Source organism: Mastigoproctus giganteus, chromosome 7 (genome assembly GCF_048544385.1).
Source record: "Mastigoproctus giganteus isolate SK-2022 chromosome 7, ASM4854438v1, whole genome shotgun sequence".
Lineage (NCBI taxonomy): Eukaryota > Metazoa > Arthropoda > Arachnida > Uropygi > Thelyphonidae > Mastigoproctus > Mastigoproctus giganteus.
Genome location: NC_143581.1, coordinates 213,721,442 through 213,737,386, shown reverse-complemented (window position 1 = coordinate 213,737,386; position 15,945 = coordinate 213,721,442). Strand labels below are relative to the sequence as shown.

Genomic DNA, 15,945 nt, shown 5'->3' with positions numbered 1-15,945 from the left:
GAAGCACCTTCTGGTTGCTTGATTCCAGGAGTAAGTGATCTTAAGAAATCTTCTGGAGTCATAAATATTTCTGAAGCACCATGTTCATCATAAACACGCAAACTTGCAAAGTAACGAAATATCTTATCAGGAGTAGAATAAGCGCGAATCCTATTCTCATACTCAATTATCTAAAAAGACAAATAATTTTAGGTACTTTCATTTAAATAAATGCAAAAATAAAAAGACAAGCCTATAACAAAAAGATTTAATTTAAAAAAATGTGGGACACTTAAAAGTAGTCAATGCAATAATATTACATTATTATATTAAATTAAAAAACACACAGTTACACAGTTAGTTAAATCAAACACATTAAGCACTGTATGTCACTAACTTTTTGGGGTGAGCCTAAGAAATCACAATGATTTTATTGTTGAAAATCAATTACCAAACTTATTCATGAAATTTTTTATAAAACTAGATCTGTCCTAGATATTATATGTCAAAAGAAGAAGGTTATAAGATCAACATTGCAAATGAAGAGATGGTAATTTAAACCACAACAAAATTCAACTTATTTTGCTTTATACGTAGGATTTTCAAAGAGGTCTTATTTGAAAATTTTTCATTAAGTTTCATTTATATTTCACTGCACACAACTTAGCATGTACAAACACGTGCAAATTGAAATTCTAACAGTATAATTGAAAGTGTGCACATATATTTTTATTTTTTGCCACTTAAGAGTGCACGGCCATTATACGCGCCGTGTTGGTTATTTGTGATATTCGTCTTCATTTCCTTCCATATTTTAAATATTCTTTTGAATATGCCATTTAATATTCTTAGTTGTGTGGGAAGGGGCTAGTTTTCCGCCTTCAGACTATAACGTTAGTATTCTGCGTGCAATCCTATTTATGATAGCAAATCGCATTAAGCCTTTCAACTGCGGTATGTTCTGAATCTCCGAGGAAGGAAGCAAAAATTATACTTCGATGAGTCTGAATAATCGCACCAGATAAAATTATTTTCTTTTATAACTTATTTATATATTAATTTTTTTCTTGCCAAGATTGTGACGCATTATACCCTTAGGTGTTAGAGAAAATTTTTATGCAACTGTTTCCCTGGCTTAAAAGTCTATTTTATTTTCCAATAGTAACAACCACAATAATTAAATACGTGCAAAACCAAGGTGTAATTTTATTGAAATCTAAGTAGGTGGTAGATGATGCTCATCAACCGGTGCAATACCAACCACTTTGCTTATTGGAGACTTGAAGTGGTGAAACCCATATTTGGTCACCAGAGTAAAGTTCCTGGCATCTCCATCCTCCTCTCTCTCTCTCTCTCTGTGCATGGGCTAGAGCCCATGCACAGAGAGGGAGAGAGAGAGAGAGAGAGAGAGTCAAAAGTAGAAGGGAATCAACAAGAAAACAAGAAAGAGAAGAATGATGATATATACGGAGAACAAAGAAGAGGAAGATGATAATAATAGTTAATTAGAAATACACATTTAGGTGGCAGCAAAAGCGTTAGAGAACAAGATATTTTCTGATAACATCATAACCGACTCTATATATATGTATACAGTATATATATATATATATATATATATGAAATATGAAAACAAAGATGTGGAAAAACAGGAAAAATAAGGAAAAACAGTACGTGTACCTGAATGCGCAAAGCAGCAAAACAGGATACATGTATATAAATAATATAAAATAAAAATATAGATGGAGAAGTTATTAAACACAAAATGCCGAGCCTAGTTGAAGAAAAAAGAGAAAAAGAATGTTAAGATCCTATAAAAAAAAAAAATTAATTATTAAGTAGAATTAAATCCGAATTAATGCCGAATTAACAGGCCAATTATATGTACAAAAGCTGAAAGAAAAAGAGGGGAGGGTGATAGAGATAAAAATTATAAAATAAAAATTAAAAATTGGTACATAGATCAGGTATTTCATCAGGGGGCTACACCTGATCATGTACCAAACACTGTGTTTCTATGCAAACTCATGTTGATGGAGAAGCTGAAGAAATGAAAAGGAAATAAAAAGGAAATAAAAAATATAATTTTTTTTTTTTTTTTTTTAAATTTTTTATAAAAATTTTTTATAGCTCCAGAAACATGAGTGAGGTAGCCCCAACGCAGTGTATTTAGATTAATAAATTAAGTAACGTAGTGTATTTGGAAATAAATTGAATAACGCAACCGCAGTGTATTTAGATTAATAAATTAAGAAAATTGAGTAACGCAGTGTATTTGGAAATAAATTGAGTCGATAGTATGTAAGAACGCCAGTTTAAATCGAAAGTATGTAATAAATAAATAAATAACAAGGTAGCGGTATAGAAAAAGGAAGCAATGCAAGGTAGGGGAGGGAAAAGAAGTTAAAAATACAGAGGCGAAGATAGTGAGAAAGAGGAAAGTGAGAATGTCCGAATCACCCTCGTATTACACTAATAGTTCAACGGACGGAAAAACGAAGAGTAGAAAGTAGAAAGATGTAAAGAGAAGGAAAAGAGTTTAAAGGATACTAGGCAAGCTGGGGGTGTAAGTACCCAACCTCATAGAGAGGGCCTTGGCTGTGAGAGTGTTAGTAGAAGTGGAAATTAATACCGCTAGCTTGTATTGTATATTTTACGAAATAAAATAAAATAAAAGTATGAACAGGAGGAAAATTAAATACATACGATAACTGGCAGAAACAAGTTGAGTGAAATATAATTAAGAAATGACAATAAAATATGCAATCATGATTAATAAGGTACAATTATGTGAATATGATTAATAAGAATGGAATGCAAACAGAGGGAAAACTATGACAACGATGGTGGAGTTGCTCAGAAGAGAAGAACTATGGGAGCCCTCTGTGGTCAAAATAAAATAGAGAAAATAAAAGATTGGACATAAATAATTATTGATATTAAATTACGAAAATGAAAAGAAAACTTAGGAAGTGAAAGAACACGAACATCGTTCTAATAGAAGTTATAATAGAAGTCATTATGTGTGATCACTTTCCAAGTGGTGGAAATACCACCATTCAAATGTACAACTATACAACTATACAAGTATCGAATTAACCCTAATCAAGGTGGAACATGGTGAAACCGAATTTTTCTTTAATGTAATCAGAGAGAATTTTTATAATAAAATTTAAGAAATTAATAGGAATGTCATTATTGCGAAGTTTGGTATAAAGATCATTTAATGCACCAGCGAAAAGTGATTGATTGCTACTAATATTAGCTAAACGGATAATCTGTGTGCAGATAATATTTTTATGAACCTTAATCGAAATGTTCGAGTTCCAATTTGTTAAATAGATAATATTAAAATTAAATTCGCTTCTTTTGTCAAATAGTTCCAAATTATGACGAAGAGGAGGACTATTTAAAGTAATACTTAAATCCAAAAAATTTGCATGTTGGTTGCCAAAGTTTTCTTTATTGAGAGTGAGTTCAGTTGGATATATAGATTTAGCAATATTTTCAAAATGAATGTTGAGAATAAGAATGTCATCAACATAGCGGAATGCATAAAAATTAAGGTTCGGGTTGTTATCAATAAATAGATGTTCGTAATAATGGAGAAATAGATTAGATACTATGCTAGAAATTTGTGAACCCATGGGAACTCCTATGGATTGTTTATAAGCATATCTACCATCATAGATATAATTGTTTAGGATACAGAGGTTGATGTAGTTATTCCAAGTGACCTCATCTGTTGATATAACGTTTTTGTATTTGAGGAACAATTGATGAAGTACATTAACAATCAGGTGATGCGGTAAGGAGGTAAATAAGTTGGTGAAGTCATATGTTTCAATACTAAATATGCTGGAATATGCATTGGAATTAAAGATTTTAATGATACTGTGGTTGTTGTTAATGATCCAGGTGGTAGGGATATTAATAAGGATAGTAGTTAACAATTTGAAAAATTGTTTACCTGGATGATAACAGCCACTTTTTTTGGCACTAGTGATGAATCTGAAGCTAACTGGATGTTTATGGAATTTGGCTATCATATACAAGAAAGGCAAAGTAGAATTGCGAATTTTGGTATGCAATTTTTTATGCAAAGCTATAATTTTTTTGATGATGGTATTAATGCCGAGATTACAGCGTAAAAAGGTGGAACTACTTTCTACTTCCTTTTTGAGGGTGGTGTAATAAAATTGCTTGCAGAAGATAGCAAAGTTATTAGAAGCCTTATCTACCGGAGTGATGATAAATTTTTGTTGTAAATCTGAGATGGCTTTTTTCAGGTTAAAATATTTGGCATGCGAATTATTATAAAGGTAGTAAGTTTTAGAAATAATTTTTTTAATGTCTTGAAATGTGACATTTATCCAATTATAGAAAGCTTCGTGGGGTATTGTATATTTATATGCTAACTTGTTGCAAAAATTCAAGATATTCAGATAAATATCTTTATATATATTATTGAGGTTGGCCTTATGGACTGGTCTGAATTTAAAACCTTTTTCCATAGCGGACTTTAGTGGAATGTTGTTAATAATGTCCAGGTTACCAGTAATAATATGTTTATGATGTTGATCAATGTAAGGAGCATATATGGGATCATCACAGTGACATGGAAGATCTAAAGCTTGTAAGTTGCCTAAATTAGTAGCTAGAGTTTTATAATTACAGATTTTGAGTCCAATAGGAGATTCATAGTTGAAGCAGTGATGGATCTTGAACTTGAGATGATTATAAAATGGGAGAATATTATTACGATTATTAAGTAAATAATGCCAAGGAATTTTATCGAACCAACTATGAGTAAATTTAATAGTACAGTATTCATTACTGTATGTAGTAATGCGACCTAGTCTAAAGAGAGAGATGTCTAAAATAATATGCTTAAGTTGAATATTTTTACATTTAAAATTGCTAATAAATAAAGTTAAGGCTTTAAGTATAGAGTTTTTGATATTAAAGAGAAAAAGAGAAATGTTGTGTACATCAAGAATGGTATTGTCCCAGGAGCTAATAATATTACGAAAATTGTGCCAAATATGCCTATGATGACGATTTGATTTATTTCCACGTTTGTATCTACGCTTATTGTTATTGAAGAAATGACTAAGATGGAATAAATTGTAAATGCAGTGGCTGGTGTTTAAACAACCATTGCTTAAAAGAGTTTTGTTAAAAAATCTATTGTTTAGGCCGTAGGGATATAAAGATTTATAAGTGCACATAAATAGATTCTCATAATAATCACGAAGAACGTTGTCATTGATAATGGCAAGTATTTTAATTTTAACGTTGTTGAAGCCATGGTGGTGAAAATGGAAAAGTTCTATTTCAGTATCTAAAATGTTATCAAGTAAAAGATTTTTACTTTTGGATCTGTGCCCATTGATTCTGATATTAAGAGAATATGTGGTTTGGCCTACGTATTTAACATTGCAAATATTGCATGTGAGCAAATATATGACATTTTTAGTTTTACAAAAAGGAGGATAAGTAGAGTTAGATTTGGATTCGGAGTTATCCATCATGGGACAAGTGAGACATCGTTTATCTAAACATTTTTGAAAAAATAAATTTTGGTTTAAAATATGTGTAATGTACTCAGGTTGGTTAGGGTTAAGGGAACGATTCTCCTGTTTAATATTTAACCTACATCCTCAGGAGTGGGATGCATTCAGCTAGAAAACGTGTTGCGCTACATCCCACTCCTGAGGATGTAGTGTTAAATACGACGGATAGCTAATTTACAAAAATAATAATAATACATAGCATAATGTAGAATTATGCATTAGTAGAGGCATTTGATGCAAGAAAGCAAGCTTATGCAGCATCAGCCAAAAAAAAAAAAACCACTTCCCCTTCACCCCTCTGCTCATTCGAAATACCTGTCCAGCTGAGCCTTAAACTTATTTAAGCTATCAACTTCCACGACAAGGGATGGAAGTCTGTTCCACCAACCAACCACTCGCTGGCTAAAGGCAAATTTCCGCACGTCTATCCTACATCTGTCTTTCCTCAATTTGAATTTATGCCCTCTCGGGTGATTATTCTGACCAAGAGGAAGAATCCCATCAGCATTGAGCATGCTCAAACCATTCAACGCTTTATACACCTCTATCAGATCACCTCGCTGGTGCCTAGTCTCCAGGCACTGTAATTTCCAAAACTTAAGCCTTTCTTCGTAAGAGCACCCCTTTGTTCCATTCACTAATCTTGTTGCCCTTCTCTGTACTCGTTCCAGCAGCTCTACATCCTTCTTGAAATGAGGCCTCCAGACCTGTATACAGTACTCTAGGTGTGGCCTGACCATTGCCTTATACAAGGGAATAATCACCTCCTTATCCCTGCTAGAAAAATTCCTATATATCATTGACAATACACCATGTAGCTCTTGCAGCCTGTCTGCACTGCTCAGAGAACTTCATATCTGCCTGCACAACCACCCCCCAGGTCCCTTTCATTCTCTACCACTGTCAGTGTAGTACCAGAGTTGATACGTTGCTCTGGGGTTGCTGTTTCCCATATGTAGTACTTTACATTTGTCAATGTTAAACTTCATTTGCCACCTCTCAGCTCATCTGCTCAACCTTTGTATCCCGTGCATTTTTCTTCTCTGTCACATGTCTAATTAGTTCAGCTGACATCCATTTAGGCCTAAATCTTGAACAGCATTTCTTTGTTGGTATGAAAAGCCTAGTAGCTGCCAAGATTAATTCTTTGAATGCTTCCCATTTTGAATTTGCTGTTGGTAACATCATCAGTTTGTTCCACCATATAGAATTTAAATACTGTCTCAAACCACCGTAGTCACCTTTACGAAAGCAAAAACCTTTACCCTTGATAGTAGTTACCTCTTTGAGTAAATCTCACTTCAGCACACTGTGATCACTGCCACCTAGTGGTTCCTTTATCTGCAGATTCTTGATGCATCGTAGGTGGTAGATGACTTTCATCACCCGGTGAAATACCACCACTTTGCTTATTGGAGGCTTGAAGTGGTGAAACCCATGTTTAGTCTCTAGAGCAAAGTTTCCGGCATCCCCCTCCCCCCATACTTCTCCTTCAACCCATGCACGGTACTAAGTACTATAGGTTTTGATACCTTTCGTGTTTGGGGTTTTCATAAAAAAAAAAAAAAAAAAAAAAGTAGTCATGAGAATATCATGCATGCTTCCTATTGATATACAACATCTCTGCTTGTTGCCTTACTGTTATATGACTATCTTCTTTCATGATTACAGAAGTGTTTATGGTTTCTGAAGTGACAGCAGTATAGAGCTGCAGAACCACCGATTTTTGTGATTGAATCATGTCCATCTTTAAACATTCTAAACCACCCGTGAGCTGTGCTATTTGGAAGCGTAGATTCACCATAAGCCTCTTAAAATTTCATGTGCTTCAGTGGATGTTTTCTTGAGATGTAAACAAAATTTGAGAGCAACATACTGTTTGTCACGTCACATCTAGTGTTACATAGGTGAAACAAAACTTGAACAGCCAAAGTCACACCATGCACATGGATCAACTGCGCAGTTGCTATATGATGCAGCTTGGTTTGGTCTCAAATTCTGCAGCTCAGGCTAGAAACAGAAAGCAGTACCATTGTTCATGAAAAATCGTAATCATCTTTACTGAACCTCGTAGTAGTAGTAATGGAGGCAGGTGATGCAAGAAAGCAAGCATATGAGCTTATGTAGCATCAGCCAAGAAAAAAAACAATTTGACACGTCCATTCCCTCTAAAAGTTTGTCCAGTTCCTCCTTGATTACAAGATTAGCTGTGTTTGCATAATACGCCCTTTAACTTCCATATCATAAGAAGCCTATGAAAATGTTTCACATTCATTGCAGAAAATCAATCACAAATGGGATACCTGTAGGAACTTCAAGATACTGTGTACAGCAATAACATCATGTATCCTTCATTGCTTATTCTGTCTATAGGCCAGCACTAATCAGAAGAAAATGGACACACACAAATTAAAGCCTGATAAACAAGTGCAGTTAACAATTCTGTCCAAAAACACAAGTTCCTGCTTCAAATTAAACTATGGTTAGTGAAGCAGCTGGTCAAGCTTTGGATATTCAAAATGGCACCTTTCATCATAAACCCACAAACTTGAAAAGTAACGAAATATCTTATCAGTAGTAGAATAAGCACGAATTATAACAATGTTACCGCATCCAGGGTAGCCGATGCGCCAGCACTGGGGACCCAGGGTGCTGTTGTGAAGTGGATCACTGGCCACAGCAATAAGCTTACTACGCCGAAAAGGACAATTAACATTGGCGAATGGAATGTTCGAATGGGGCACCACGTTGGACAAAAGGAAATCATTGCCCAAGAACTACTTAGGTGCAAGATATTAATCGCGGCATTATCCGAATTAAGGCTCACCGGGTCTGGAACGATGATCATCCAACCACCAGCACCTAACGAAGCGGTTATGCTATTCTACTCTGGTGGTAAGAAACGAGAAGCAGGAGTGGGCTTTATGGTCGATGCTCAGGCCACCAGTAGTGTGATCGCTTTCCAACCAATATCGGACCGCCTGGCAGTCCTTACTGTCAAGGGCACCATCAAGACCCATATTATCTCCGCCTATGCGCCAACTGAGACTAGCCTGGACCCGACCAAGAATGACTTCTACAACCAGCTCCAACATACGCTGGATTCAATTCCGCAGACAGAAGTGACTTTAATGCCCACATTGGCGTGGACAGATCTGGTTGGGAAACAATGGGCCAGTTTGGCCATGGGAAGATCAATGACAACGGACTACGTTTGTTGTCCTTTGCCGCATCTAACAACCTGATCATTGGAAACAGCCATTTCCAGGACCCTCAGAAACATCAACTTACATGGCGAAATCCATCTGGCAAGGACTCAGCAATCCTGGACTACATTTTGATCAATGCCAAATTTCGCTCATCACTCATGGACGTTCGTGCCATGAGGGGACCTGATTGCGGATCTGATCACTACCTCATCCGGGCTAAGGTGCAGCTCAAATTACGGCACGCAAAAAGATCATCTCGGTCAGCCAAGCTAGACTGGAGGCAGCTAATGAATGCTGCCAACAAACAGCCATATCAGATCGCCCTATCCAATCGCTTTGAGATGCTGGCCGTGCCCGAGGATATAAATGAAGAGGAAAAGCAGATCTCTGATGCCATCCTGGAATGTGCCAAGCCCCTATGTCCACCTGCCCAACGTCGAACGCAACCATGGATATCAGACGAGTGCCTCGACCTCGTGGACAAACGGAAACAGGCAAAGTTGGTCGACTTTGAATGGTACCGGCAGCTAAACCGAGAAGTCCGACAAAGAATGACAGCAGAAAGAGAAGCATACCAAGTGGCAGACGATCTTGAAGTGGCGGCATCCAAGAACGAGTACCGCACTCTCTACCGCATCCTCAGATGTCTGAGTGGAAAGACCAAATTGACTAGTGACAACATCAAGAATGCTGATGGGACCTTCGTGCGATCACCATCCGAACGCCTGCAACGGTGGAGTGAATTCTTCAAAGCTTTGTATAATCTCGACCCACCTCGGGGACCGCCAGCAACAGCACTCTCGATCGACCCCCCTGAGGTCTCCATGGTCGATGTTGAGCCTACAGTAGAAGAAGTGAAAGCAGCCATACAATCCCTGAAGAATGGCAGGGCACCAGGAGTGGACCAAGTCACAACAGAAGCGATCAAAGCCGGGGGAGATGTACTGCTTCGCCGACTACACTCGCTCCTCAAAACCATCTGGTGCACTGAACAAATTCCGCTAACATGGAGGAAAGCCATTATCGTACCGATCCACAAGAAAGGTGATAACCGGGACTGCAAGAACTACCGTGGCATCAGCCTCTTTTCCATCATCGGAAAGGTCTTTATGAAGATCATCCAGTCAAGACTGCAAAAACATCGCGAGCAAACCAGTCGAGAAGAACAGGCAGGATTTAGACCCGGGCGAGGATGCTGTGATAAAATCTTTGCCATTCGTCAGCTGATGGAGGAGAGGATCCGGTGTGGACAGCGAACCATCATTGTTTTCATTGACTTTAAGTCTGCTTTCGACTGTGTCCACCGGCCTGCCTTATGGAAACTACTAGAAGTTGAACATGTACCTCGAAAAGTCATCACACTCCTCCAAACTGCATACAACGGTTTAACCAGCCAGGTGCGCATCCAGAACGATTTATCTGAGGAATTTACCATCCAAACTGGAGTCCGCCATTATGAGGCAAGCATTTAGAAACAGACAGGGCATACAATATGACAAGGATCACTATGTGACTGACCTGATGTTTGCTGATGATAGTGCTATCCTTGCCGGTAATGACGCTGAAGCCACGGACATCCTCTACGACATTGCCCGCATTGCCCGGCCATACGGTTTGAAGATCAATGCTGGTAAGACAAAGGCCCTGACAACAGATGGGTCGCAAGCCACCATCTATCTCGAAGGCGTCCAGATCGAGCAAGTGCAGGACTTTAAATACCTTGGGTCGCTGGTCCAGGAGAAGAAAGTTGCATCCACCGTGGAAATCCACAGCAGAATTGGACAGGCGGCCACTGCGTTCGCCTCGCTCAAATGGTGTCTGTGGAAGAGGACCAACATTTCCACAAAGACTAAAATCCGACTCTTCCGGACTTTGATCCTGCCCATTCTTCTTTACGGATCGGAAACATGGATTTGTCTCAAGTTAGATTTGAACAAACTTGAGGTATTCCAAATGCGATGCCTGCGGCAGATCTTGGTCATCTCTCTTCGCGACCGCATCACTAATGATACCATCCGCGCCAGATGCCAACAGCAACCAACCATTGCCGACCAAATCCAGAAGCGAAGGCTTAGATGGTTTGGCCACGTATGTAGAATGGGCACGAACAGAATACCATCCACACTCCTTTGGAGACAACGACCCACCCAATGGAGCATCCAACGGACTGCACCTAAGAAAACGTGGGCCAAGCAAGTGGAAAATGACTTGAAGAGCCGACGTCTCGACCTTAACCAGGCCAGGACTGACGCCATGGATCGTAAGGTATGGAAGAACATCACAGAGCAGGTCCGAAACCCTGCGGCACCTACAGCAGCATACTGGTTGCGTGGCCAACCGCCTCCCCCAGCTGCCAGCTAAGGACCAAAGAAGAAGAAGAAGCACGAACCCTATTTTCATACTCAATTATCTAAAAAAAAAAGTTAAGCAGCTGCAGGCTGCTTAACTTTTTTTTTTTTTAGATAATTGAGTATGAAAATAGTAATATAGAATTGGAATATAGAATGGCTGCTTTGAAAGGAATGCCTGGAAGCCATTTAGCCTTGTACTGGGTGGTATGGTAGCAGCAGGAGTATAAACTATAAAGAACATGTTGAAAATTTGATTGAACAGTACAGAAAAACAGGGGTGCAGAACATTCTAAAAGTTACAGTACTGGTACTTAGGCTTTTCAGAACAAATCTGTGTGAAGTGGTTGAAGAGCATAGGGAATGTTTCCATCAGAACATTCAAGGAAGAGAAAAGAGAGGATATATCAGGGAAAGTGTGATGCAGCTGTGATCACCAATAATCACAAAGAAAAGATGTTCAAATGTTTATTTTTGACTAGAGTCTCTCTGTCTATCTTCCCTGAAAATTGTCTTCAAATGATTTGTTGTTTACAGATTTCCTTAAATAAATGGATGTTTTCTCTTTATGCAAGTTAGATAAAAATTTATGATAAATATGGATATAGTTACATTTACACGCAAATTGGGCATTTTTAATTTCTGGAAAAAACTGAATGCAATATAAAAACCAACTGTCATCTTTATATAGCATATCCAAAAGTACAAAGATAAGCAGAAATTTTTAAACGTTTATTAGATTGTGTAATATGCAGAACTTGCAGTTTATAAATTTAGCAAGGAAGAATGTAGAAACTAGGAGAGATTATAGAATAGCAGCAAGTGCTTTATATGGCAACCTCCTTTAACTTATTTTTTTATGTGTTATAATTAAACTAGGGCACTTTGAAGGCCTGTGCACGAAAACTGTTAACTGCACAAACCGGAAATTTAGATGGGATAACAGTCAAGTAATGCAGAGAGAACTTGGAGATGTGATGCAGTTATGATGGATAAGGACACCTGTTTGGTTTTGTGATGATCAAAACAAAAAATATGTTCAAAGGTTCTGTAAAATATCACCAGGAGGAAAAACATGCTGTACATTAGTATTAAGAAAGATGAACTGATGCAAGGAAGCCATGTTTTGTTTTCATATCTTCTGTACAAAGTTATGTTTTCATATCTTCTGTACAATCCTCCTTTCAATTTATATTACTTAATGAGCGCTTTCTCTTTCTCTCTCTCTCAGAATACTATTTATATCAATAACTAACCTTGTTGCTGTTCACCGCACCTTTTCCAGCAGATCCACATCTTTCCTGAAATAGGGTTTCAAAACCCATATACAATACACAAAATGTAGCCTAACCAAGGCCTTATATAATTGAATAATTATTGCTTTGTGCCTAGTAGAAAAAATTTCTGTACACCATTGGAAAAAACACTATGTGCTGTAACAGCAGCCTTTGTACTGTTAAGAATGTCAGATCAGATTCATGCTGAATTATAGAATTATTCCTAAACCTGTTTCATTATCACCTCCCTTAAGTTTGTTGCTTTCCAAGTAATCAGATAATCTGGGATTACTATTACCCATATGCTGAACCTTATATTTAGGTAATAGTGATTACCCAATATTGCACTTTAACTGCCATTTTTCAGATAAGCAAATTAAGATAAGCATTTTCAGATAATGCAAATTAAGATAAGCATTTTCAGATAAGCAAGACAAGATATTTGCTTCATTTATTTAAGCAAAATAATTTATTCCTGTTGAAGCAGTATATCTTGTTTACATTACAACCCTCCTTTGATATCAAACCTATTATACCCTTTTTTTGAAGTTATTAAAAAATGAGAAACAATACCCTGGCCCACTAAGAACAATAGCCATTTATAACCACCCTTTGTTTTCTGTCGTTTAATCAACTTTTTACTGTGCTGGAATCTTCCCAACCATGGTCTCATGTGAGATCATGTCAGAAGACTTACTAAATATACTATACAAAAATTTTATGTAAAAAGCTTAAATACTTATCAGAAGTGATTTCCCTTTAACAGCCCATATGTTTCTAGTATAATTCCATTTCCATTCATGTGCATCTGTAACACATGCTAGCTATTTATGGACTACATAATTTGTAATGAAGTTAAGTTTAGAGGTCTGTAATTGTTCATTTTGTTCATGGAACCATCTTTGTAAATAGCAGAGAGGTTTACACATCTCCAATCTGCTGTATTTCATTTGAGTCCAGAGAAGTCCATTACAATAGATAAGGACTTGGCTTTAACGTTACGGGATAAATTCCATCAACTTTTTATATTTTTTCCATTCAAAAGCGATAATTTCTCTTCCAATCCATTTTCAGCAATCATATGATTGTTTACTTCCCAATACCTGGGCAAGATTATTTTATCTGGACAATGGTGTAGAAGTAAATGGTTATGTAACAGGTTTATTCAAAGAAAAAAATGGTACCTGTCAGACTATTCAATGTGACATTAAAAATTCCAGATTATTCAAAAATAAGCTGTAATTTTTGAACTAGTATGTCAACTGTTGCTCATATCATTTTCTTTGGTATATTCCTGATATGCCTTGTTATGCAGTCACATCTATCAGGGTTTCAATATTGTCTTGGTACACTTTATCCTTCAAATAACCTCACAGCCAAAAATAGCATGAATTAAGTTTGGGTAAGCAAGATGGCCAAACAGTTGGGAACAGGTGAGAAATTTTGAGTGTTTGGGAAAGTGCCACAAAGTAATAATATCACTGGATTAACAATATTTGGTGTTCCATCCGCAACAACATGCATCCAAATAGCTTTTTAGGTTGAAATTTGAGAATAACATGCTGGGTAAAGAGTTCTTGGTGTCATGCACCAGTCAAAATACATATTACAGGACCATGTGGTCGAACCTCCTCAAAGAAGAACATTTCTATATTGAACATAAGTGAAAGAGTACCCACATAGTAACATGTGAGGTGTGCAGTGGAATTTCAATTATAACACATCCATGTGTTATAATTGAAATTGTTGTTGTGTATAATTGAAATTGTTATAATTGTTTTCTGTAACTGACAATCTGGGTAGAGACATCACCATACAGTTGGAAGCATATCTTTTAAGTCTACAGAATGTTTCAAGGCTAACTACCTATATTTTCTACCTTCACCCTAGCTGGGAACCAAAGAGAAAAATCCAAATTTTTCTCAGATTTACTTGGATTAAGCTGCACATTTGTACAGATAACAATGTACCATGCTTTGTAGCACCTTTTGGAGTCAACTCCAAAAGGTTCAGTTGTGTAATAACTTCTCTGCCACAAGTGGCCAAATGCAAATTATGTGCTGCACTTTTGGTCATTGTAACAGCAATCTCATCACCCATACCCTCAGAAACTGGCCATTTTACTCTGTCATGGCATACAAACTACTATTCTCCTCAATTTTCTGAATGTTGCATAGCTCATTTTGTGATAGAGGCCCATAACTCAATCTTTTCTGTCAGTGCTATTTGCAAAGAGTAGCCAATGATTTGTTAATGTTTTGACTATAAAAGTCAAGGGTCATGCCAAAGAGAGTTGCAGAATATATGAAGCACACTGATTCTGATATGGGAGGGGGGGGGTAAATGAACCAACCATCCAGGCTTTGAGATACCACTGTAGACTCCTGAAAGAGCTTAACTGATGAAGCATGAATCTTCACATACAAGTTTCATTATAAACTACTGTATCTGTTCTATTATGACTGTTCTAATAGCTCTTTCACAGATGGCATGTTATTAGAGTATAAATTGCATAAGTCTTTTACACAGCATTATTTTATCTCTTGTGGTGCTTTATGGAACTAATTTTTCTTTCATTATTTCTTTCCATATTGTCTGACTGTTGTCCATTCTAAATTTCAACTCTGTGCAATTACTTTTTCCTGTCTACAACCTTCAAATGCTGTAGTTTAACTATAACCACTGTGAATTATTAAAAATATTTTTATATTATAACCTGATATCAAAAAAGGTAACTTACTTTTCTGTCTCTAAACCCAGGCTGATCTTTCTTTTTCCTCCTACTTTTGCTTTCTTTTTGAGCTTCCAATTCATTCTGTTCTTTAATTTCATTTTTGTCATTTTCAGAAACGCTTGCATCAGCATCTACTCTAAAACGTTTCCTCACAGGTTCCACTACATGAAACTTAAACTTTTCACTTATCCTAAAGCAAATAATTTTTTAATAAAATTATAGTTTGTTCTAGTTAATAATTCACTTAAGAGAATATGTGAAAACTCAGATCTTCCACAACTATAATTTTTTTCCCTTCACTTACACCATAGATAAAAATCAGCAAAATCACAATTGCAATTTTTTTTTTTTTTTTTTTCCCTTTTAAATTTGCGCAACATTAAAATTGGACTTAAAACAGATTAAAAATTGAAAACAAAAGCAATAAAACTTGATATTTAAGGCAATTAAATATGCTGGTGCAGAAACAAGTTTATTTACAATTAGAAATTATACATCCATTTATATGTGTAAAAGGATTTATTCATACATGGGATGTTTTGTAACAAGTAGGTCATACTTTCAGGATCAATTTTGGACCTGAAAACAAGAAAAAAGTTCACATAAACATATGTCAAATTCCAAATGGTTATGGAGTAATAGCTGTTTTAAGTTTAAAAATTTACTATGGAGGTTTCAATGGTATAAAAAAATACATAAGAATAAACAAACAATTACCTAGTATGAATAAACATTTTACTATGTGTGTTTATACTTATTTATTATTTTTTGCCATTGAAAACTAATTTATTATACATTTGCTTGGGAGTAGGGAGAGGTAGG

General features: G+C 36.5%; 1 protein-coding gene across 2 annotated transcripts in view; it reads right to left on the bottom strand.

Moving 5' to 3' along the window:
- The window catches only part of MICU1 (Mitochondrial calcium uptake 1), a 167,838-nt gene that overhangs the window by 76,246 nt on the left and 75,647 nt on the right, over nucleotides 1–15,945 (bottom strand). For both annotated transcript variants that reach the window (XM_090377428.1, XM_090377429.1), the window contains exons 4-5: nucleotides 15,130–15,313; nucleotides 8–170 (exon numbers count right to left, since the gene is read on the bottom strand). In XM_090377428.1, the coding sequence (XP_090233554.1) occupies nucleotides 8–170; nucleotides 15,130–15,313 (347 nt within the window). The remainder of the gene's footprint in view (nucleotides 1–7; nucleotides 171–15,129; nucleotides 15,314–15,945) is intronic.